General features: G+C 43.1%; 2 protein-coding genes across 5 annotated transcripts; one reads left to right on the top strand and one right to left on the bottom strand.

Annotated features, from left to right (window-relative positions):
• The first annotated feature begins 4499 nt into the window (after nt 1-4499).
• prlhr2a (prolactin releasing hormone receptor 2a) lies at nt 4500-9783 on the top strand. 3 transcript variants are annotated; one of them, XM_070964912.1, is made up of 3 exons: nt 4500-4798; nt 6532-7012; nt 8051-9783. In XM_070964912.1, exons 2-3 carry the CDS (start codon nt 6552-6554, stop codon nt 8685-8687), a joined length of 1098 nt encoding a protein of 365 aa, XP_070821013.1. In that variant the 5' UTR covers nt 4500-4798; nt 6532-6551; the 3' UTR covers nt 8688-9783. The 3 variants fall into 3 exon arrangements, with proteins under 3 accessions (XP_070821013.1, XP_070821015.1, XP_070821014.1); XM_070964914.1 differs by having other exon boundaries at nt 4677-4798; nt 6543-7012; XM_070964913.1 differs by having other exon boundaries at nt 4695-4798; nt 6540-7012.
• A 517-nt stretch (nt 9784-10300) lies between these two features.
• rab11fip1a (RAB11 family interacting protein 1 (class I) a) lies at nt 10301-23502 on the bottom strand. 2 transcript variants are annotated; one of them, XM_070965117.1, is made up of 6 exons: nt 22783-23499; nt 16545-16981; nt 15519-16419; nt 12507-14267; nt 12125-12227; nt 10307-11789 (listed from the first exon to the last, which is right to left on the bottom strand). In XM_070965117.1, the coding sequence occupies exons 1-6, from the start codon at nt 23130-23132 to the stop codon at nt 11589-11591; spliced, it is 3753 nt and encodes a 1250-aa protein (XP_070821218.1). In that variant the 5' UTR covers nt 23133-23499; the 3' UTR covers nt 10307-11588. The 2 variants fall into 2 exon arrangements, with proteins under 2 accessions (XP_070821219.1, XP_070821218.1); XM_070965118.1 differs by lacking the exon at nt 12507-14267 and having other exon boundaries at nt 10301-11789; nt 22783-23502.
• Between the last annotated feature and the right edge of the window lie 548 nt (nt 23503-24050).

Raw genomic sequence — 24050 nt, forward strand, 5'->3', positions numbered from 1 at the left:
TTCACAAAAAGCCTCTACTGATTCATGGATATATGATATCATGAATGTTTAATGAAAACATATTAAAGGTGAGCTTCCACTTCCATATTGAAATATTTATTATCTGTAAACTGGGTTTGTTGTCAAAACCGTCTAATTCTATTTATCTAGCCGCTCAGTCATAAGTCAGACGGGCCCCGTTTGATGTTTATGAACTGTGTGACCATTTTTTAGCAAGTTCTCGCAAATGCTCTAAAACACTTAACAGGCTGCAGTAGACTGCACAGCATTGTCTTCAGATGTTTTGTGATACATCTGTTATTCAGGTGTGAGCTGATGTGCAGAGGCTTCAACACATGACCTGCTCGCTTTGTGAATATACCAGTAAAACAACAGCTGTGTTTGAGCGAGATTTTGTTGAACATGAGGCGTATTTTCATAGTTTTGGTCAACAGTGCCATCAGTTCTGTTCACATTTACAGGAGTCCAGGAGGGCAATTGAGCTTCTCTATCAGTCAGATTTTGCTATCCAAACGTTTGGTCTGTGTTTTACTACTAGAAGGGACGACTATAAGTGATTTCAGTTGAACTTCAATGCATTTGGAGACAAAAATGAGATGTTTACAGCCATGCTAGTGGCTCTGATGCTTTACTGAAGCACAGCAGTACATTGTGCTAAAAGCTAACATCAGCATGCTGATGTTTAGCAGGTATAATGTTTACCATGTTCGCCATCTTAGTTCAGCGTGTTAGCATGCTAACCTTTTAATTAGACGCAAAGCAGCTCAGTCAGACGCAAATTTCACCTGATGGTTGCACTACATGAAACTTTAAGGAGTCACCAGTTTTTAATTCATCCCGTGGGGACTGCGAATGTGTAATTTCATGACAGTTCATCCAATAGTTGTGGAGACATTTCACCCATAACTACAAATGACAATCTGGTGGTGGTGATGTAGCAAAGGTTTGGGGATCAATCATCTGGCACGAGGTACTGAGGTGGACAGGAGCTCAGAGATATGCTGGAGCGCACAGAGCTCAGCTGCTGTGAGCACTTGTGTTGAGGGCACGTGGTGGTGGGGGGGTGAAACAAGGTGGTGATGCCTGAGAACTTGAGGCTCGAAGTCAGTGTTGGCAGAGACAGTGGAGCTGGAGATCAGTGCAGGAAGACTCACAGAGCACAAAGACACAGGAGATCAGGCACTGGTGATTAACACAAGAGAACAAAAACTAAATGTTCACTTCTGCTCACAGGTAGCACCAATAAAGGGCCAACTACTACTAAGCAGCAGAAACAATCTGGAAATGAGTCCTCTGCAGTCCACAGCCTTTATGCTGTGCTTGATTGTGATGAGTCCCAGCTGTGTTGAAGCCAGCTCCCAAGACACCTGGAGAACTACGCCCAGCCCCACGCCTCTCCACAGTACACAAGAAACCACTAGAGTTTTCCAGATCACCACAGCTAGCATGGCTCAAAATAATATGACATTAATATTTTGGGTGCAAAACTACATGGAAAATATAAAATAAAAAGTAATTCAAGCTCATGGTACTTAAGAGATATCATTATGTACAGATCTGCTGTTCATGAAACCAGCGCTGTGTATTGAAGTGTGTCAAAATATTCCGACTATGGGAGCCATGACAGACTAGATTTTCATACATTTTTACCCCCATTAATAGATACTTATTATCTTTGCAGGTTGAATTGTCAGAATCCAATGTAAAGCTGTCTGTACTGTAGGTAGAAACCCACCGTGACTCACCTCGCTCAAGGTTTGATGTATTTCTCTTTGGCCTTGGTGACAAGTGCTCTGAATGCTGGAAACACTGCCTCTGTGAAACGTGTGACACGTGCCACCTCTGCGGTAGATTTTAACGCCATAATGTCGTGCTGAAGTAGGTGTCTGTCACTTCACAGGAGAGTCGGTAAGTTTTGTTGAGACCTCGATACCTCTGTTTATGTCTTATATAACTTTAACTCAAAAACTGCTGATCGCCATCCTTGATGCACCTGTATAGTTAGGAGTCCTATCAGGTAGAACAGGGATATCTGGCCGGGTTATTCCTCCTTCTTCTTCTACTTCCTGTGTCCTCAACGTATCTGGCTCTAACATTTTTTTCCTGGATTCTGTGGGTTTCTGTGCTTCGCAACTCCTCCGACAAATTTTGAACAGTTGGCATCATCACAGATCAACACGTAGCATATCTAGCAATTTTACACAAATTGCCATAAATTAAAATGATTCTATTTGCTATTATAAGCAAAATAGTTACACATGTTCAGATGCTAGGCTGAAGCTTTGCTGCACAGTCCTGAGAGGCTCTACCGCTAGGGGGAAGAGTATCGCAGCATCTGGATGCAGAAAATGTGGTACTGATTGACTAAAGTAGACGTGGCTCATGTGGGAAGAAGGTGTGTGAAAGCCACGTCTTCCCAGTGTTACAGTCAGTCAGGCGCCTCCTCTGGGGATGCAAAGGTCAAGAGTTCAAATCCTCAGGATACTTGCCAGTGATGGGGCAATTCATGCATATGCATTCAAGTGTTTGTGTGGTTTCAAGTGCCTCTTGTCAGTTAAACTTGGAACAACCTCCAAGTGCTGGTAATCCGCTTGGACCCTGATCACTGTGGTTGCATTTGCTTTGGAAATTGTTCTTCAAGTTTGGTCCATTTTGTCCCCACATTTCAGACAAAAGTGTTGATGACCAGACGATAATCAGTATGAACCTTCCCGATGCAAATCTGCATAAAGCTGCAAAATCTGAGGTATTTTACAGTATCTGGAAATCTTTCAGAATAAAAAAGGGATTTCTCTGTCATGTGCAGTGTTACAGGCATTCTGGGTGAATTCTCCCAGCCAGTAGCTTACTGTCTTCCCTTTGTACAAATTACCCAGCTGCTGGTGATCATGTCGCCCACAAAGAACAAGAGATTCTCTGATCAAATGCCGCGTCTACTGTTTGTACTGTAAATCCTACTTTAATGAGTATATAAGTCAAAAACATATGTTCTTCACCCTAAACCGTTTGCTTGTTTAGTAATACAAAAATTAAGCGTATAATGTCAAACAGCTGGACAGCATTCATGGTCATACATGTACTGAGAACATGCAAGCTCTGGATTGCCCTGAAATCTGGAAACACTTTAGAAAGCCACACAGACAAGAAACAAGCACAATTATCTGCTGTACTGTGTGCAGCCGTAAGACCCTTTTCCCACTCCACAGATTACATAAATGAGTGAACAAAAATCAGCCTGTTCACATTAACTGCCTTTGAACGAATACAGCTAGTTGTTAGCACCATTGATTGGGAACAGTAATGAGTGACTCTTGTCTCACCATCTCAATTGTCTCCTATTGACTTAACAAGCAGGGGAGTCCAGAAGGCGGGACCTGGTGCTGCCCTATAATCCTACTGTATGATTGGCTATCAGCCCAGTGAGAGGCGGGACCTTAGTTCAAACCAATTGTATGGACTGTTTTTTTTGAATGAGCATTGTTTTCTTGTGCATGTAGCCTCTCTTAGGGGTGTTTTCGAGGACTTGAACAACAAATGTATGGAAGCATTGCATATTTGCATGATGCCACTCTGTTCTGTAGTGACTGGTGGGACTAATATAATTCCCACAAAGTATCTGCAGGAAGTCCTTGGTTTGCAGGGACAAAATGTGCTGGTTCTGACTCGAGAGCTGTAATTTATCATTTCAGCACATATTTTATTGTTGTTGTATCTTTACTGTTGTCCTGTGTTTTGACTTCTTCAATAAATTCAAGGCTAAGTTCTGGCTTGCGTCTTGCCTAAACAGACGCTGCCGACAGTGGATGGAGCTGTGATTGGCTGCATGCAGGAAGGAGAGTGGGGCGAGTTAACCTCTATTGATCACAACCAAACTCTTGAAGCTTTAAATGAACACGCCAAAGCCTCAGACACACTGAATTCAACTTCCACTGTGAACGTCACACCAGGGTCTCCAATCCCAGGCCTGGTCATCAGGCCTCACACCAGGCCGCTGATTCAGAATCAATCCGTTAATGCCAGCATAGAGCCGTGATTGTTTTGTCTCTGCCTTGGCTTGCTTAGGGAGAACCTGGGAGTCAGTTTGCACAGTTGCACAATGCCAACAGAGCTCCATCAGTGGCTGTCCTCCTCACAAAGGCCACTCAACATTCAGACATCACCTCACCACCTTATCGGCCTGCCCTTTGGTCCCTTTTACAAATATTTGTGAGCAGTGAAGGATGACAGTTCAGAGATTACAGCCATTGTGGCAGTGACCTCATCTGCAATAATCCAGACAGCAGTTTGACCTTCGACATGCGTAAAACGGTGCTTGTCATTCCTAACTGATGTCCAAATAATGGACATTTTATTGCTTCTCTGTATTTCTTTATAACGAGAAATATTATAGTGAGCCCATGTGGTGGACAGGAGTAGTATTGTATATGGTTGTTCGTTGAAGCTAAAATATATATTCCACGGAGACTCACGCGTCAGAAGCTCCTCCAGTCATTAGAGCTGTCAGTCAAGTTTAAAGGCTAATATAAAAGCGAGCCATCCCTGTCAGCCGGACTGCACCTGTTGATCGCCTGACAACGCGCCCTCAAAGCTGAGAACATGTCACATATGTAACTGCAATGCACAGCAGCTGTCCGAGCTGAGATACAAATGCGGATGCGTGGTTTTGGTGCCGCTCGGAGACCCGCCATGCGTTGATTTGCGTGCGAGCCGCGCATCTCTCCAGAGGCGCACAAAGGCTCCGCGCTGGATCACTTCTGCGCTCTCATTCTGGACCTGGAACCTGAGGAATCAACACACGGTAGGTGCGCCACTCCTGCTCCGCTTCCAGGTACCAAATCACCTACATTTAGCTCAGCCTAAGAGTTACTGAGATGATGCAAAGAAATGCATCACTTCTGTCTCACTGCTATTTAAAAAGCCAATTTTCTTGCGATGCTTCAGTTTGGATGATTTTCAATTGTTCATCACACGTGCATGTGTTTGAGACTTTTCTGTATCTGCGCTGTTTTGCTTTAATTGCGTCGCAGTTTTCCAAGGCTGCATCTCTTTCTGACGCATCTCTTTATGAGACAAATCAAGGCAGCAGTAAATCTTCACATTATTGGTTCTTTTAAAGTGTAATTTTGCTTGCCCGAAGGACAGACCACGGCGAACACCAATTTAATAATAAAACAGATGAGCCAAAAATATATTTTCATGCGCATTAATGTAACATATTCTGTGCACTTGTTGAGGGAAAAAATGAGAAAGTGCTTCCTCTGTCGGACTACTTCTGAATTCACATGTCTTGTGGCTGCTGAACATCATGCAGTCTGATTTCTGCGAGGACACTTCAGGCTTAATCATCGCGACGTTCTGATCACACATGCTGACAACTCAGAAGGAACGTCTTTAGAAATAATAGCTGAAAGATAAATAGTCACGAATAGAAATAAAAACAAATCAGTAAATTGACTGAAATGAATTAAGCCACTTTATTTTTATAGCCGATATCGGAAACCACATATTCGATTGAAGGGGTTTTCTGAGACACCCTCTGTCCTTAGACCCTCCATCTGAAGTTAAAACTAAAATCAAATGTTAAGTTGCTGTAACAAATTCTTCATCTTAATCAGATTTCTCTTTGAACCATGATTTCATTTCGACGTGTCAAATAATTTTGATCTGTGAAACTGTGCAGTTCTGGGACATTTAGGGTGAATCCGGGACAGGAATCTGTCCTCTAATATATTTGGCAGTTAAAGCGGTAAGAAAGTGATATTTTCGTCTCTTTCATCTGATCCACACTTCTCACAGATATCCAGATATTTTGTCAGTTCAGATTTTCCACCCACAGGAACAACAGGCTTTAGCTTTCAACAAGCCAGTTTATATTGTCATAATATGTCTTTTACATTTCCTCAGGTGGGCTAAATATAGTTGAAGTCAACTGATGTGCACTGGATGTAACAGCTCCTGTGCCGTGCAAATGAAAACTGCACACGACAGATAATAGTCCACAGCAGGTTGAGTCACACAGCAGCGTTTGCTTTAATATTCAGTGTTTGTGTTGGAAGTCTGATGAAACAAGTGAAAGGAAAATGACTGGCGGTGATAGATAAGCTGAGTTTGAATGGTACTACAGCAGCAGGTTCATTAAGATTTGATTAGTCAATAAAAACTTTTATATTCTAACAAAAGGAAGTTACTGACAGTAGTGATTTTTCCTTTGGAGCTTCACAGGACTGAAAATAGTCACGAGGACAAGACATATTGGACAGCTCAGTAATTGCACGTCGTATTCGGATTATAATAAAAGGGAAATCTCCATTGAAAGCAATTAATTAACACAAAGGGCTGCAGCAGTGTGTGTGTGTGTGTGTGTGTGTGTGTGTGTGTGTGTGTGTGTGTGTGTGTGTGTGTGTGTGTGTGTGTGTGTCTTTATGCTTTATGTTCATGTTGTTCAGCATATTCTTGTCTTAGCAGTGTGTGATAAGTTTACCGTACATGTTGTTGAACACATGCACAGTAATCATGATTTCACCCCTGCAGGTTGACAGCAGCCTTTTGGCATGGAGAGCACAGGCAGTGGCTGGGCAGCTGAGCTCACCCCCCCGGGTGTGACACACGAGGTGAACGGCAGTGACGCCGGTCAGGTGTTTGAGGTGGCGCTGCAGAACGGCTCCTCCAAGCGCAGCCCCCAGTTCGTGGGTGTGGAGCTGCTGCAGTCCTTCAAGCTGCTCATCATTCCCTGCTACACTCTGGTCGCCTTGGTGGGCGTCTTTGGCAACTACCTGCTCCTCTACGTCATCTGCCGCACCCGCAAGATGCACAACGTCACCAACTTTTTCATCGGGAACCTGGCCTTCTCTGACATGCTGATGTGTGCCACATGTGTGCCCTTCACGCTGGCCTACGCCTTCAACCCTCACGGCTGGGTCTTTGGCCGCTTCATGTGCTACCTGGTGTACCTCATCCAGCCTGTGACGGTGTACGTGTCAGTCTTCACTCTCACTGCCATTGGCGTGGACAGGTAAGTCATACAGAGACGGAGGACTGTGGACAGACTATAAATAAACTACAAACTGCATCCTGCATTCATTGAAATATCCCCCCGGAATAATGTGTCATTAGATGAGCAAAAGCAACAGATCTTGAGGCATTCATTCATAGCTACCTAGCCCCCCTTTTTATAAACTACACATTAATAAAGAAATAATACAGTGCATAATTCCTCACAGCGAATGTCACCATTTCTTGGAAAGAAATTGCACAAAATTGCAGTGGCAGATGTAAATGTAAGCTCTTGGGTGGAGCTCTGAAAATAACCACGCTGCATTTCCAGGAATACTGCGAACAAATGCAAGTTAATAGTACAGGCATGTACTGATAATTTGGGCAACATTAAGTCTTCTTTGCACAATCAAATAAAAGTCCCAGACTGTATTGCTAAAGTTAAGAAGTGCTTTTCCCTCTGCACTCCAGAATTTCTAAGAATGCTTCAGTGAAGTTTGATGATTTGAGACGTCATGGAAATTCAATACTCATGTACGTTCATGATACCACTTAAGGACTATCTGTTAAAGAGTACATTAACACGTACCTCTATAAGGAAGGAATGGTATCTCTTAAATGTCTGCTCATAATACACTGCATATCTTCTTCAGCTCCGGGCTTGAGCTTCTCCAGATGTAACCTGTCTGGGTGAAGGACAGAAAAGGTGGAGGATGATTTATCAGACTATAACACTTTTCCCTGCAGCTCGGGAATCCAAGGTTTGTCTGTAGACCTTGAAAACAGTGGCAGAGCTGAATTCGATTTGGTTTTTATGAAGTTAGGACAGGATTATTTGCTGTTGGAGACTTGGCATTGATTGCATTATGAAGTCATTTTTGAGGCGGTATTATCTGTGGGGCTCAAGAGCTGGACTGTCATCTGCATGCTGATTGGTAAACAGTGACTTGAATGCTCAAAGTTTGGCATGTTTCCACCATTTCTCCCAACAGTTTAGACAGATGGATCAAATCTAATCAAACAAATTCAGGCTTTCTTCCTCTCTGCTTCCTCATAGATACTACGCCACTGTTCATCCTCTGAAAAAGCGCATCTCAGTCTTGGCGTGCACCTACCTTCTGTCTGGGATCTGGCTGCTGTCCTGCGGTCTGGTGGCTCCAGCTGTGGCTCACACCTACCACGTGGAGTTTAAGAATGAGGGCTTCACCATCTGCGAGGAGTTCTGGATGGGCCAGGAGAAAGAGCGGCTGGCCTACGCGTACAGCACTCTCTTCATCACCTACGTCCTGCCTCTGTCGGCGCTCTGCATCTCCTACCTGTGCATCTCAGTCAAACTGCGGAACTGTGTCGTACCTGGCCACCACACCCAGAGCCAGGCGGAGGCTCAGCGCATGCGCAAACGCAAGACCTTCCGTCTGGTGAGCCTGGTGGTGGCGGCCTTTGGAGTGTGCTGGATGCCCATCAGCGTGTTCAACGTGCTGCGCGACATTGACATTGACCTGATTGATAAGCGCTACTTTCTGCTCATCCAGCTGCTGTGTCACCTGTGCGCAATGAGCTCATCCTGCTGTAACCCTTTCCTCTATGCCTGGCTGCATGACCGCTTCCGTGCTGAGCTCCGCAAAATGTTCACCTGCCGCCGACGCATCGGCATCTCGGCCAACAACTGCGCCACAGCCAGCGTGGTATTGTGAAGCTCCTGTGTTTTAGACTACAGTTTGTTAGCCTTTGCTTCTTTGGACAGTTGAGCGTACCCATCTCATTCTGGTGCATTCAAAATTAGGCGTAGATTGGTTTGATTGCTAAGTCTGTATGCTAGTAGCTACGTCATGCATGCCATACTTTAGCCTGTAAATGTTACCCATACACTTAAAAAAGGACTCCAACAAATTTAGCATTACATGCTTGTAACACATCAAACTCATGAAGGACAGTTTGAAAAGGCCAAAATTGATGATGCAGAACCAGAGATCCACACATGCCTTCCCTTGTTTAAACTGGTGCCAACACTACCCACAATGCAACTCGACTGCTGACAGTTCAGCCGGAGGTTTGGGTGTGAAAGCAGTAGCGGCTAATGTAGCCTCTAGCTGCTAGCCTTGAGATGAGGGCTACGGTGGTTGGGTAAGCTCACTTCTTTCTAACTCTACAAACACACTTATGTTTTTATTTTCAAAATCGTAGTCTTTGGGCCTGCCAACGCTGACTCAAGTGACATCACTCAAGGCGACTTGTCAGATTTTGTGCAGTTCCCTCTGGAGGGTTTATACAGCTTTTTTCACATATGCAGTAGTAGTACACAAGCCCTGTAAACATACACTGTGTATAATCGGTTTCCTAAAGCAGATGGACGGTCAGCTGCTGTGTGTATAGATTCAACCAAGCTGAGTTTACATTAAATTATATGATTTATCTATTTTTGAAATGTCTTTCACATATGGCCAGTTTATTGGCAAAATCTTGTTGTATGATCTATTTTTGGTGTTTGTTGATCTTGTTTTTGCCATTAAAATACTGACTAATATAACCTGAAGGATAAGGCAAGCAAAATTTTGTATTTTTCTTTCTAGATTTATCTCATGAAAAGACTTAAACCAACAGCGTTTCAATCAGTCTCTCAGTACTTCCTGACTGCCTTTGGCTTTCTTTGACTCTCAGCACCAAACCGAGTCATTTCTAATTAAACTGTAATTTTCGGCAAACGTTACTCAAGCAGGAGCAAATCGTTGGGGGCTATTTTCAGCTGCAGGTTTGGTTTGTAGTATTCATGGCAGGATTTGGCTAGATTGAGAATAACGAGGGATCATGTCACTCTGCAGACTGTGTGGCTCATTGATGTGTTTGCCTTCAGATACACAGTACTTGTTTAGGATCAATTCATTGTTGGTTTTTGTCTTTTTCTGTCATTGTTTGACAAGAAAGAGCATATATACACAAATATAGTGTTGCATTTGCATTTTCAGAGATCATTCCCATCTACTTCTTTTTAAACCGTAAGGATTGAAAATCTGTAAATTTTGTAACAGTTACAAAAGAGACCAATTTATACTGGAGAGCCTGTTACTGTAAAAAGGAAAGAATGATTTGCAAACTTACAACTAATAAAATTAGCAGAAAATAAAAACTGCATTGCCCCTTGACCTCAAATGCAGCTGTTGCATTACATTATAGTGAAACATGGTATATATGTTTCCATGTCAGCACTTGTTTCTTATTCTTGTTTCAGGACAGTATTGTATATATTATGTGAGAGCCCCACATTTATTCAATGGACATGGAAACTATAAAGAACACAGAACATCTTGTTGAGGTTCAGGTGAAATAATTAATGTCTTTATTTAAAATAAAACCATATTTTTTTGCTCAGCATCACTTCTTTCAGAAGCTTTACATCGACTGTAGTATCATCATGTCAGACAAACACTCGTTCTCAAAGCTCTCACTCCGTACATTCTGAGGGATAATATTGCTATCATTTCTGCCAAGACAAAATAACATTTCATAGAAAGGCATAAACCATGCAGGGTTCATTCATTAGTGTAGTTCAAATGCAAAGACAAGGCTGGTTTCTGATTATCTCATGGTTTTCATTTCATACATACAACACAAACAGTCTGATTCTGTAGTATTACCTGCATAACATTTCCACCTGCACACAGGCTGAATTACAGTCACATGAAAGAAAAACAGCTTTAGCTACTGTGTAATTCGAACTGTACATACTACATCATAGCTGCTTGTTTTATTTATTGCTTGTTTCTAAAGAAGACCTCTTTGAAGCAAAAATAGGCACAGTGTCTTTTTAAGGACTGGACGACCAGCTGACATTCGACTGTGGTGAGTAATATGGGGGAGGAATGTTGTTAATGGGTTGCTTAAAAAAATACATGCCAGCCATCAAGGATCAACGACGCAAACAAAGAATAAGACTTGAGTGTTGGGGGGGAAATCAGTGTGCTTACTATATAAACAGTCTTAATCGCGACTCAGCTCGTCAGGTCTTAATTCATGGTGATGACCTGCAGAAATGCATTCAATCAAACAATTTATTGCAAGTATGTTTCAAAGAATATTACATTCTAACCTCATCAAGCTGGTGCATGAATTTGTAATGGTTGTGGAAGGTTATGTATGATCATCACACAGCATTAAGTCAGACAAAGCCCAGTGTAAAGATTAAAAAAAGGCCAGATAATAGTTTTAAAAAAACAATAGTTCTTTATAATGTTAATATATTAAATAAAGCTCAAACCAAGTGTCATCAAGTATGATATATAAATCAAGATGTTGAATAATATTTTACTGTTATGTTTTTTAAAGCAAACTCCAGTACCTTAGTGTTAAATCAAATACATTCATTTGCCTGTGTAAAGATTATTTTACTTGCTTGTTATTAAGTAATCACAAAATGTTTCAACTTCAGAGACAATTTTCCTGCATTCTCGAACAAATTTGACTCTGAAACTAAAAAAGTGCTTATGCTCTAAGACCTTCATGGAGATCATGTCTCTCAGTACACAGTGAAACCAGTACAAACACACACAACAAACATAAGTGGGTCCTAAAGTGGGACTCTTCCTCCAGAAGCCATCCTCTTACACCGGCTTGGATTTAAGAGATTGCAGGATGGAGGGTTTCTCGTCTATGACGCGTACCAGCAGGTTGTCGATGTACTCCTCCAGCTCAATGATCTTAGCGTCCTTCTTGGACAGGTCGGTTTGCTGCTTCACCACCAGTGTGATCAACTCTTCCTGTGTCAGCTGAGTGTACGGTCCACTTTGCACCGAGTCTGCCACCTGAGGGGAGTGAGGAGAGGTGAGTACAGCAAAACGCCATCTTCTGAGTGGAAAAACGTTGTAAGTGGAGCTTTTGATGGGAATTGTTTTTGTCAAACTGCTATTTCCAAGGTAAGAAAAAAATGTTTCATTCATGTTTCAAAAGCAGGAAAATGTCTGAAGATGAACTCTACCAACATGTAAATATACATAATGCAGATTGTGTTAAAGGGTGAACGCAGATTTTATTTAACTGATGCCATGTTGGATTCCTCCTCCAGCAAAATCAACTTCACTTGCTGTGAGGAGAAATGCCAACAGATGTGTTTCGGTCATTAATGTCAACACAATAGTACCTGAAACTTCCCTGATGTGCTGTCACGGACCTTTATCTCTTTCACACTGGGGGTGCTGATTGGATGGCTCTCAACTGAGCTCATGGGCTTAACAGGATGAGGCCTGTAAAGATAGTGCTTACATTATTATAAAGCAGAAAATAACAGAAAATACAATAAGCAAGAGAAAGAGTCAAGAATTGAATCTGGTGTTTTGCAAATGATAAATCATCAAGTCCAATATTCAGAATTAAACTCAAGAAGAGGAAAGTAACCAAGAAATCAAAAGCTTCCAATACTGTCACACCCAAGACAAATCCCAGCACCCTATCTGCCTCCTCATACGACAACAGCAGGCAGAGGCCATAAGCAAAGTCCAGAAAGACACCCTGTTCAATCTCACCTGCGTAGACTTAAGGCTAGCCCACCTCCATTGCTATTCTGAGCACTGACAGGCTGACCCTCAGAGGGTGCAACCCATGCCCTCAAAGGGGCTTTTCCACCAGACAGACCTCCTGCCGGAGGCTCTGGTTCCTCCATGACTGCCTGCAGAGGCTCTGAGGGAATCCATGCAGCTGCATTAAAAGGATCAGCGCCGAATGGATCTTCTACTCTGTACAAACGGCTGGGTGCTTTCACCTCAGCTTGAAGCTTCGGTGTGACAGACTCACTCATGACGTCTCTTGTGGAGAGGCCTTGGTTAGCTGTGGTTACGGTTGTTTCTTCCTTATATCCGGGTTCTTGTTCAGACTTGAAAGTCTTATTATCTGAGTGAGTTGTCGATGTACGATTCTGGCTTCGTCTCTGTGAATTCCTTCTTTGGAAAGCAGGACTGATCTGCTTTGTATCATCTTTTTCCCCCTCTTCACTGTGTTCGTTTGAATCGCTGCCATTAAAACTCGCAAATGGATCTATTGGTTTATCTTGATTGAAAATGCTGTTGAGATCATCTGCTGTCATTCCCCGATCTTCAAGTCTCTGCTCTTTCTGCACCCTGCCAACAAAATGGTTGTCTACTTCCTGCTTCTGATTCAGTTGTGCCCAGGGGTCTTTGGTAAGGAGACCAGTGCTTGGGAAGAGATCAAACTCTGCAAAGGTCTCCTTTGCCTGCCTGCCTTTTTTGTCCATGTTGTTCATGCCTGAACCAGATAACATCTGGATGTTCATATGCTTGTCAGGGACTGCTGGTGTTATAGCAGAATCCTCTTCCTGCACTGGGTCATTGCCACTAACCCTCTGTCTGGGTTTGGCTGTGGGTGCCTCTCTTCTCTCGGGGACTTGTACGTTATCATCTGGTGTTGCAGTATCCCAGTCGATTTGGCTGGCTGGTCTGGATGAAGGTGGTGGTTGTAACGCCTTCCTTGTTCCAGCCCTGGACCTCACAGAGAGACTTTCTCTGCTTGAAGCATCAGTGTTAACGGTTCCCGGGACTGCAGTTGGATTAGGCCTCATCAGAGATTGGGCAATATTCTGGCTTTGTCTCTGACTTGAATCAGGAATCTGTGGAGGTGCGACTGATTTAGGGGGCGCTGGCGCTGCTACCTTTTTTGATGACACAGGTTTGGTCTCCTGTGGTTGTGTTTGATAATGTCTCATCACAGGATTCTCCTGTGGGAGTGAAGGCCTAAGACTGGGTCTGTGCTCCTCTGGGCCGTCCACACTCATCTCTGGACCAAGATATTCAGGTGGTGCAACTCTGTGTCTCTCAGTGACCTCTGCGATTATGTGGTCCCATCGAGTCTGCCCTTGAACCCCGTGTCTCTTCTGAGGGAATAAGGTCTCATAATCAGGAAGTGGAAGAGACATTTTTTTGCCTTGCTGTGATCCATCTACTTCTTCGTATGCAGGGTTGTTGATCTCTCTAATGTTATTCCCAGTTTGGGTCCCGTGCACTGGATGTGAGGGTGGCAGAGGGGCTCTTTTCTTCTTCTCTGCCATGGTGGGTGAAGATCCCACTGAGGTCAAATTCTCTTCGCTGCTATGAGGTGAACCAGGTGGGCTTTGACTTATGTTTGGTGGAGCCAGGGATGAGTGGAGGTTGGAGAAAGTATCGGGGGACTCAGATGGGACACTAGAGAGGGTGGACTCAGAGGTGGCTGGGGAAGGACACAGTTGACTGGGGCTTTGGCAGTCAGCGGGTTCAGACTCCAGAGACTGAGGCAATCTGAGTGAAAACAAAGGCCTACAGGTCAGTGTGACCATCACATTACCTGACATCACTTCCACCAATGTACAACCCATCACCAATTTAACTGGCATCTCACATGTCAACAAGTTGGTCAACAAAAGCAATTAAATTCCCTTCTTCAACCTCACATAATTTACCCTTAGACAGTATTCTCTTAAAACCTTTCTTAAATCTGCACTAGACAAGGCCTCCATAAAATATTAAATATTACAGAACCAGTTGTTGACAACATGGTTCACTGTTCAATGGCAACGGCAAACCTACAGACAGAACTCACACTCACATGAGAAGGCTCACATGTCTTGAGGTTACCATTTCTATTTTTAGCTGTGACTTGCTCACGTTGAGAAATTTCATTGTCCGATATGAAAAGACTACAATGTGACATTACTGCTCCAAGGTTATCCCACTTTGACCATAGGAAGTCCAACACAGCATCAAAATATAACAGCTAAATCATACAAAAATCTTTAAATCTGCCGTCTAAAAAGCATTCTTGATAAAAAGACCACTGTAACATCAGTAACAACAGAAAGCACGAGGCCCTTACCATTATGATTCAAGTAAGAAAAATCCACTCCAATCCAATCAACAAACAACTATCAAAAAAAGAAATCCATGAACAATCAGCTAAGACGTCCACAGAGGAGGCAAGACAGTGGCTCAGTCACTCCTTATGAACTCTGTCCAGACCACGACCTGTTCCACAACATCTTCACAAACACAAGCCACACCCCGATTCCCATCTGCACAGAGACCAAACTGGTCAAACAGGTCCATCGACCACTGGGCGGAATTCAAAGTTTTTGTAATTCAAGACAGTCACAAAGATCAGTCAACTTTAACAGAAACAGGATGGAAAGTTGTGAAATGACCAAGTTTCAGTGACAGACGTGGTGTCGCGGAAAAGTGAAAAGTGTGAATAATTCTAATGTTGCTTTTACTTATGCGCAGATAACAAAGAAGCATGTTTCTACTTTGTAATTAGTGTTAGCATTTCTTCTGTCAAATAAAATGCACATACCACCAAAAAGGTGACAGCATGGGCAGTGTCACCTGTGAGCCTATAGAAAGCAGTATGCAAATTTCCAGTCAAGCAAGGTTTAAGAATAGTGTGACTGCAGGCAGCCAGCAGGATCCCCAGTGTCGTAAGACTGACACAACAATAACATTACATAACAATAGTGCTGAGAGTGTATAATGCTACCAAATGAGACAAAGGCCTACCTGGGCTTGACTGCAGACACCTTCGCAGTGCGGTTGAGGAAGACCATGGCAGAGGGGATCTGCGTGTTGCGGCTGGATTTCTCATTATCAGCTGGTCTAACTGGCTCTGAACTGATGGAGATATCCTCAAATGGGTTGGTGGAGTGGGAGGAGATCTGTTGATCGGGGTCTCTTGAGTCACTGCGAGGGGCTTCAGTGGGCGGCCCCTCGTTAGCGTGTGGCTGCACCTCCTTTTTCTCCTCCTTCTTTCGGATCATTCCAAACAGAGACGTCAGCCTGTCGCTCATGGAGGCCTCCTCCTGACGTTTCTGCTCCTCTGCTCTGCGATGCTCCTGCTCAAGCCTCTGGTTTTCTGCAGCTTCCAGCATCTTGCGTTCTTCCTCTTGCTTTCTCCTCTCTTCCTCGTCCTCCCTCTGTTTCTTCCTCCTTGCCTCATCCTCAAGGAAGCGCCTCTTCCTCTCCTGTTCCTCTTGGTACCTGCGCTCCTCTTCTTCCTGCAGTCTCTTGGCCTCTGCCCTGTATTTCTCCTCTTCCTCCTGCCTCTTGGCCTCTGCTGTGCGCTGTTCTTCTGCTTGCCTTCTCTCCTCCTCCTCTTGATGGCGCCTTTGCTCCAGTAATGCCCTGTTTGACTCTATCTGCAGGGAGGGGACAGGTAGATCTGCGTCGGAGGTGTGTTTGCGGACGTCCTCCACAGATCCTTGGCCTGAGCTGTTCAGGCTGAGCGTAGATCCACTCTTGGACTCTGTCTCCTCTGTGTACACGTGGCTGCCGTTGATGCACAGGTTGTTCACGTCACTGTTGCTCTGCTTGGAGCGACCCAGCAGGGAGAAGGGACCCTGAGACACCTTGCTGTCAGAGCTGCCTGTTCGCTTGTGTCCCAGGAATTTGAATTTCTTTTTAACTGTGGGAGGAAAGACAGTGAAGCATGATGTCATTGTTGACATGCAAAGCACCATTATTTACCTTGCACTGTGCAGCAGAGGAAAGGCAGAACTGTACACACTGAGTTCAGAAAGTTAAAGTTACCTTCAGGAGAGTCTACGTTGAGGCCAGACGAGCGGCTGCCACTGAGAGATGAATTCTTCTCCGGAAGAGACCCCAGTGTCGACATGGACTGCGAGATGTTACGCTGCAAGTTTGTTTTGGGAGCAAAGAGCGTTTTGAGCTTAGATTTCTTTTTCACGCCTGGAGACTGATTGAGTGACTGTGCATCAGCCTCCGCCTCGCTGTCCGTGAGGACCTGGCTGACAGAGGGAACAATGGCCGAGGCAGAGTCAGAGAAGCCATCCTTTTTCTTCCCACGGACTTTGTCCTTCAGCTTAGAGATGCGGGAGCGTGGTTTGTCCTGCATAGAAAGGTCAAACATGCTAGCTGACATGTTGTTTCTCAGAAATTGGATATCTAGCAGCACCTCCCCTCGAGCCTTGTCCTCTTTTCCAGACTTGTCCACCAGCTTGAACCAACTGCAAAGGACAGACAAAATAAATCAGATGTTTAAGATAGAATTTTTGCTGTAATGATGAATGTCATTTAGTTCATATTCTCCATTCAAGACTTATTCACCCCTAATTCAATAAAAAACAATGTCAATCGGTGACACATTTCCACTTGACCGCAGTGGATTTAGCCTTGTTTCAGACAGAGAGGAGGAATAAGACAGATCACTGCCTCGGTATCAAATCAAACGTTACATGACTGAAACTGTGTGCAACAATTCCAGCTTTTCATTATGTAAAATAACATTTTTAGATTAACTGGCCAACAGAAAATAATCAACAAACAACATTTCCAATTAATTGTTTAACTCATTAATAAAGCATATAAGACAACTTTTTATCTGCAAGTACCCTAAACAGTAATGAATTGATTTGTATGAAATTAAAATAATCTATAATCTTATTTAGTCCATTGTGCCCAAATTCTCAAAAACACTCCATTAGAGGTAAAACAATTAATGGATTAAACAAGTAGTCAATAAACAGAATGTAGTTTAATTGTTTGAGTCATTTTTTTTAGCAAACCGTCTTTGATTTCAGCTTTCAAATGTGATGGATTTGCTGCTTTTGTTGTTGTTGTTATATCTACCTTTGGCTACTGCAGTGTTGATTGGACGTCACTGTGGACTTGATAAGAGCAGCGTCACAATTTTCTCATATCAAGCATAATTGCTCTGTTTCCAACTTGCTCTAACTTTAAATGCTTCAAATCTGTGTGTTGGCCTGCTGCGTCTCATTAGACCTGAGACTGATAGGTGTCATTAACTAGCTTACAGCTTGTTCCAGTTCCTGTTGGGTGCACCATGCCAACCACAGATAAAGCCTGACAATTACAGCTTTGTTTAGTCCCCCTCATGTCCTCTCTGTTGTATAGGATCAGCACTTATTGTCTGCAAGGGAAAGGTAGGAGTGTTCTGGACAGCCCTTTCTGCAACCATGCCAAAACAAGCAATTAGTGCCATTACATGCAGATGCTTTCTGCTGGTGTAATTAAAGCCTTGCTAATATTAGATGTACTAGTACTGTAGCAGAAGTTCCCATTGTGGGAAGCCTTTCCCCTTTTGAACTCCTTTGTTCCACAGCAGAGCCCTCCAACTGTTTCACTTACAGAGTCCACTTTCAACACTTTTCAGACAGCTCTCTTCACCGACGGGCAGCTCAGCACAACACTTAATCTGACATCCAAAATACACTCATGCATCCAAGATACTTCATACACACCTCAGGATCAACTCTTAAACCAAAACACTGACATCTGCTTCAACACGTCTCCCAACAGTAACGCTCATTACACAATGACCTTAAAAAACCCCCACTAACAACAGTTACATAAACACTATTTATTTAGCATAAACCAAGATTACATTTCCACAAAAAGAAGGTCACTTCTTTGTTGCACGACCATGCTACCTTACAGTATACGTCACAGAAATAAATCAGAAAGCTGCAATGTGTTCCAACAGGCTTATCTGTTTGCCATTCTTGCGTTCCAAGTGCAAAAAAAGTGCTTTCACTGATGTCACACCTTGCGTCATCTCTGGCAAAACACCTGGGAAAGAGTCTTCTGGATGCCTGATCTACGCCTGACAACCTTCTGCCAGTCATTCACCCTTCACTGCACCCAAGATCTCGTGGCTGCTGGTCATAAAGAATACCTCCGTAGGGACGAGGGCTGGAGAGTGAGAGTGGGAGGAAAAGTGACACCATCCTGGGATGAGCTGTAAACACCTCTGTGACTGGAGGAGAGCCTCAAAATGCCACAGTTGTCCCCTACAGTTACAAAATGTTCTACGTAATGTTCACCATACGGCTTTCATAGAGATCAAACAGGTGCAATTAGGAGTTTATGCATTTTGCTTACTTATTTCTTTGTAGATTTGCATGTAGTTGAATTTAATTAACAAGCCCGATTCCAAAAAGTTGGGATGCCGCCTAAAACATAAATTAATCATTGGTGAATCCTTTCTGACACATACTCAGTTGAAAACAGTACAACGACAATATATCCAACCTTTGACCTCATCGACTTCATAGATTTTTGTAAGATGCACTCATTCTGAATTTGATGCAGCAACACGTTTCAAACAAGTTGGGACAGGAGCATCGAAAGCACTTCATGAAACTGTTTGCCTGTAAGTGATTGCATCCTCCTGAAATTGGCAGTTTGTGTCCAAGCGATAAAAAGGCATCCGCAGACGAGTCCACACTGACTTCTGCTGAGCTGACTGTGTGACGAGCTTTAAAAAAGTGAACTGAGCGTTGAGAAATGGCAACTGTAGAAAACTGTGAAAGGTCATTGTGTGATTTCCTCTTTGATCATTTTGAATAGTAACACGTGGATCCGAATAAGGTTCGATTTAACCTTGTAAGAGATGAACTGAGGACTAGGGAAGATACTTGTCACTGAATTTAAATACAAAGCGTAGTGTTGCTTTAATGAGGCAGTGATCTGCAGTTCATTTGGTATTTTACTGCTGCAGGATTCATCTTGGTGTCATGCAGAGCAGCAGACATCCAGACAGACTCCTTTGAAGATAACAGTCAGGAAACAAGCATGGGAGTCACCCGACATTCCTCAAACACTCTCCAACATGCAGGGAGGTGCTGTGCAATACGTGATGCAATCAAAGTTACACTGAGCCTAATTCAAACTCCCTCTTTCCCACCCTAAACCGAGCGCGCCAAGACAAACAATCGCTAACCAGGCCTAAACACAAGCACAGAGAGATCACACTTTCTCAAGCCCATCGAGAGATTCCTGGTGGTTCTCATGTCTGTGGATCACAGCACCTTAGTTGACTGCACAGAGACAATGCATTGTTTGGTTATTAACAGACCGACAGGGTGTATATGTTCTGTTCTGTTAGCATGGAACTGAAGAGCTGTGCCTGACGCACGCTCTCACCAGTCCTGCAGGACAGGTTCCCCTTAGTTAACTGTCAAGGGCACGTCTCTTGTCTCATGTCTAATGATTAACAGGAGAGGCTGTATTTATCCTCTGAGTGAACACCAGAATGGATTCAGCCAATCAAGCATCAGGGTGTCAAGACTGTAAAACACAGTCAGATTCCTCTAAAATATTTGGTTTAACGCTTGCCAAATGCATTTGAAAGCTTTCCAGTGATTGGCAGGTAATAACAGCTAATTAAGATCAGACTGTGTTTGAACTCTCTGATGGTGATTTTCATGGTGGCTGAATCAAAATAATAAGTCTGGATGGAAGATATTTTTAGTTCTACTCTTTGTATAAAACATTAATACTGTGGCTCAGGTCTCTAAACAGACGAACCGGACTCTGGAGAACTGGCTCTGAAACAAATGGAACAACTCCAATACTGAAACTCAATATCTCTTTTGAGAATGGACTAATAATTTAAGATATTTTTCAAGAAGGAATGCCAAACATTCACTAGTATGAAGTTCTATATTGTGAGAATTTACTGCTTTTTGTTGTCATATGTGAGTGCAAACTGAGTTTAGATACAAACTTTTTTTGTACAAATGCACATCCATATAGTTGATTGTGTTTGCTCTTTTTCGCTCCTTTTTATTCTTACCATCTGTAACAACTGAATTTCCCTGGCGTGTGATCAATAAAGTTTTATTTTATCTTATCTTTTGGACCATTGGTTGGACAAAGCATATTCCATTAGGCTGACTGTGAAGAATGGCCATTTTTCACAATGTTCTGACATTTTACAGACATTATGAAAAACAGAGGTATTGAAATAAGGAGCAGATTGCTCAATAATGAAAATGATCGCTGGTTGCAGCCATACAATTAATCCATTTCTGGTATCAAAGAATCTGAAGAAAGCAAATCAAACCTTTAGATCCCGTCTCACCATTTACTGGGTTGTTTATCTTACTGCATGGTGATTTATGATAGCAACTCACAAACAAACTCAAACATATGGCCCTATAACCTCATTTCATCTCGAATACGCTCTATTGTACGAGAGGCAGCAGCAGAGCTTCCTTTCAGCAGAATAACAAAGGTCTTGATGTCACACCACGTATCAGCACCACACAGAAGCAGGACGGTAATCGAACACCACACGCCTCAAGGCGAAAACAGCAACATCCAATACCCAGCCTGCATACTGGCACTTAAAGGAGACAGAGGGAGGAAGCCAAGCGGGGAGAGAGACAGACTTCAGGACTGGAAAGGAAAATACAAGGAACGAACTTTGTCACTGAAGTGGAAAAGCGTACTGAGCAAACACAAGATAACATTTCAGATATGCCGGTGCAATAATCAAGTGAATGAGGTCATCCCACCGCTACATCGGGCCGCCTTTGGTTCAGTGATTGCTAAGAACTCACAACCACCACATTACTCGGCCTTTATCAAAGGTCACTTCAAAATTAGAGGCCACATTTGAAAAGGTTTCAAACGTTTATCAGAATTTATATAAAACTTTCTGAACTTTTTAAATGTCTCTTACATAAGAGGGAGTGTACATCCCAGTTCAACACTAATGCAAGGCTTTATTATGTTTCCTCTTACACCCACGTTACACCCATGCTGCGTCAGACCACAGATGTCATCCTAAGAATAATGCAACATACCTGGGTGTGAGCAGACATTCTGTATGGTAGTAAATAGTCCTGAAGAATGTACAAGAGTAACAGCAGCAACGTGAGAAGATGATTTCCAGTTAGGCCTCCATCACAGAGCTGGCTTCACACCAAGTTATAAAGTAAAGGTGTCAGTCAAACATTAGGGTTGGTTCAACAACAGGGGAGAAGAAGTTTCTGCTTTTCCTCTCACACACTGATAGGATTGGAGAGACTCCATCACAATGTTTAAACTATTTGCTTTTTTCAATTTTCTGACCTGTTTAATGTGTCCTGGACTTTAAGTATATACACAACAAGTGTCGTGAAAGATCAAATTTGTGTTTCTATTTGTCTCTTAAACTAGACTTGACCTGATTCGATGGACAAAACTCCTGACGGCCGACATAATGTAGAGAAAACTCAACGATTGATGGATAATTTACAGCTAGGTTTCACAATTCACACACGTGCAAATCAAGGAAATCTCTAATGATTGCCGCTCAATCATCAGTTGTCAAAGACACCTTTTAATGACAGAAATGCTGGTTTGAATGATTGTTTTTGTTGTTGTGACAGTAGAACAGCTAAAATGTGCCACATTTAACCTGTTTTTTATTGCCTATCTGGAAATAGACAGATCAACAAAATATAATCACTGCTCGTCGTACAGAAATTGTAATATATTTATATTTTGGACAAAATCCAAATCATCATTGGATTACTATTACCATGAAAGTCATAATCAGGTTAATGGTTAATGCTTATCCATAAACCATATGGACTAAAATATGGGCAAAGGAGTTTTACAGAAAGGGTGCAATATCAATTTAGCTCAATTTCTAACAAAAAAAAATCAATGAATACATTTCAATAACATGTTGGAGGAGGGGGGAGGGGCAAGCTAATGTTTGTTTCCTTTGCAGGTTGCAGGTGAATCATGCTGCTAAGTTTGGTGATGCAGTCAAACATTAGTGTTTTGGACAGATTATGTGAGTGGACTTTCCTGGGTGGTGCTGCACTGGAAATAGACTGGAATTAAAATCAAAGCTGTATTTAAGAGCAGAAAAATCCCACTTTGTTTGTCTGATCTTGTGCACCTGTGTGTCACCCAGAAATAGCCTGAAACCCAGGGAAAACAACTAATGTGAGCAAACGTTGTGAGTCATTTTGAAACAGGTCTGGCCCTCGTAACAGTGGTCACTTACTCTGTCTTTTTGCGGGAGCTGTTGTCATGAAGATCCAGTAAGTCGACCACAGCCTGACCCAGGAACTTGTCGAGCCCCACCTGAGCACGGTGCATTACTATGACATACAGCGTGCAGCGCTCGGCGTTGCCCGGGTGGAAGAGCGGCAGGTCGAACGAAGCCTCCTCTTTCCACACTGGAGCGACACTTTTCTCAGCCACAGAGGTAGAAAACTTGTCTTTGGCCACCTGGATGATGGCGTAGGCGTCGTTGGTGCCATTCTTGCCCTTGACGCGCAGGCTCCGAGCCTGATGCACCGTTACCTGGACGCTCGTAGGAAACCACTGGCGGCTCTGGTCGGCCAGAGACATCGCGGAAGTCCCTTAAACTTTCTGAAAAGTTAATCCGGACTGTCTTATAAAACAGCTCACTCCGTCAGGCTGTCGATACACCTTTTCCTGAACTCAGTTTTTCACCTTCGGCGTCCTCTACGGCTGGAGGTTCGGGTTACCTAGCTTGACTTCAGTTCAGGAAGCTCAGGTTGATGTCGTAGTGCTTCTCTCCTCTTCGTAACGATGTAAGTAAGTCTCTAATAACACTTGAGTTGAGTTAATACTTGGTTAACCAACTTCACGCTGGTACTAGCCGGTGTAACCCGATCAGGACATCACTGCGGTGCGTCTAATTCCTTTAAGAGGCTTTCATAAACAGCCCTCCTGCTTTGCCTCCCCCAAGTAAAACATTTCACTTCCCTGATGTTACGAGTTCCCACCCATACTCTACATAGAGCTGTCTGATTGGCTAGTATTTCTGTCAGTTTTTAGAGACCATCAGTGATTGGGTGGTGGAGGAGGAGGGCGTTGAGACGTCGAGAACCGTTAAGTAGCATTGTCAGCGCTGATCAGAAATCAGTTTACCCTCGCAAAAGGCATGGAGGAGTTAAATGGGACAACTGTTAAGACTGAACTCAATCCAGTGATGCTAATTCAGCATTTAAAAGAGAGACGTCCTCAAACTATTTTTAACACCCCATTTTTGGTCTAAAATTGTGAGGCTTTGTCTGAGGTTTCTTGAGAAATATGCTATTTAAAAATATTAATAGAAGCCACAGGAAACTCAGTTATAATAGGCAAATAAGACACAGATATGAAAATCTAATGACCCCCCCTTCTTTTCTCATGAGGAATGTTTTGGCCCAACAGAGCTGATCAGATCATTGTGTTGTTTGTTTGAGGAACAATGTGTTCAGGTTACGAGTGATTAAGTTATAAAATGTGAGTCATCCAGAA

The sequence above is a fragment of the Chaetodon trifascialis genome, chromosome 6 (assembly GCF_039877785.1).
Source record: "Chaetodon trifascialis isolate fChaTrf1 chromosome 6, fChaTrf1.hap1, whole genome shotgun sequence".
Classification (NCBI taxonomy): domain Eukaryota; kingdom Metazoa; phylum Chordata; class Actinopteri; order Chaetodontiformes; family Chaetodontidae; genus Chaetodon; species Chaetodon trifascialis.

Coding starts and splice junctions, on each gene's coding strand:
- prlhr2a (XM_070964912.1), top strand. CDS start 6,552: ATGGAGAGCACAGGCAGTGGCTGGGCAGCTGAGCTCACCCCCCCGGGT. Junction 7,013..8,050: donor ACTGCCATTGGCGTGGACAG/GTAAGTCATACA, acceptor GCTTCCTCATAG/ATACTACGCCACTGTTCATC.
- rab11fip1a (XM_070965117.1), bottom strand. CDS start 23,132: ATGTCTCTGGCCGACCAGAGCCGCCAGTGGTTTCCTACGAGCGTCCAG. Junction 14,268..15,518: donor GTGTCTGCAGTCAAGCCCAG/GTAGGCCTTTGT, acceptor GTTTTCACTCAG/ATTGCCTCAGTCTCTGGAGT. Junction 12,228..12,506: donor CTAGCCTTAAGTCTACGCAG/GTGAGATTGAAC, acceptor CTATCTTTACAG/GCCTCATCCTGTTAAGCCCA.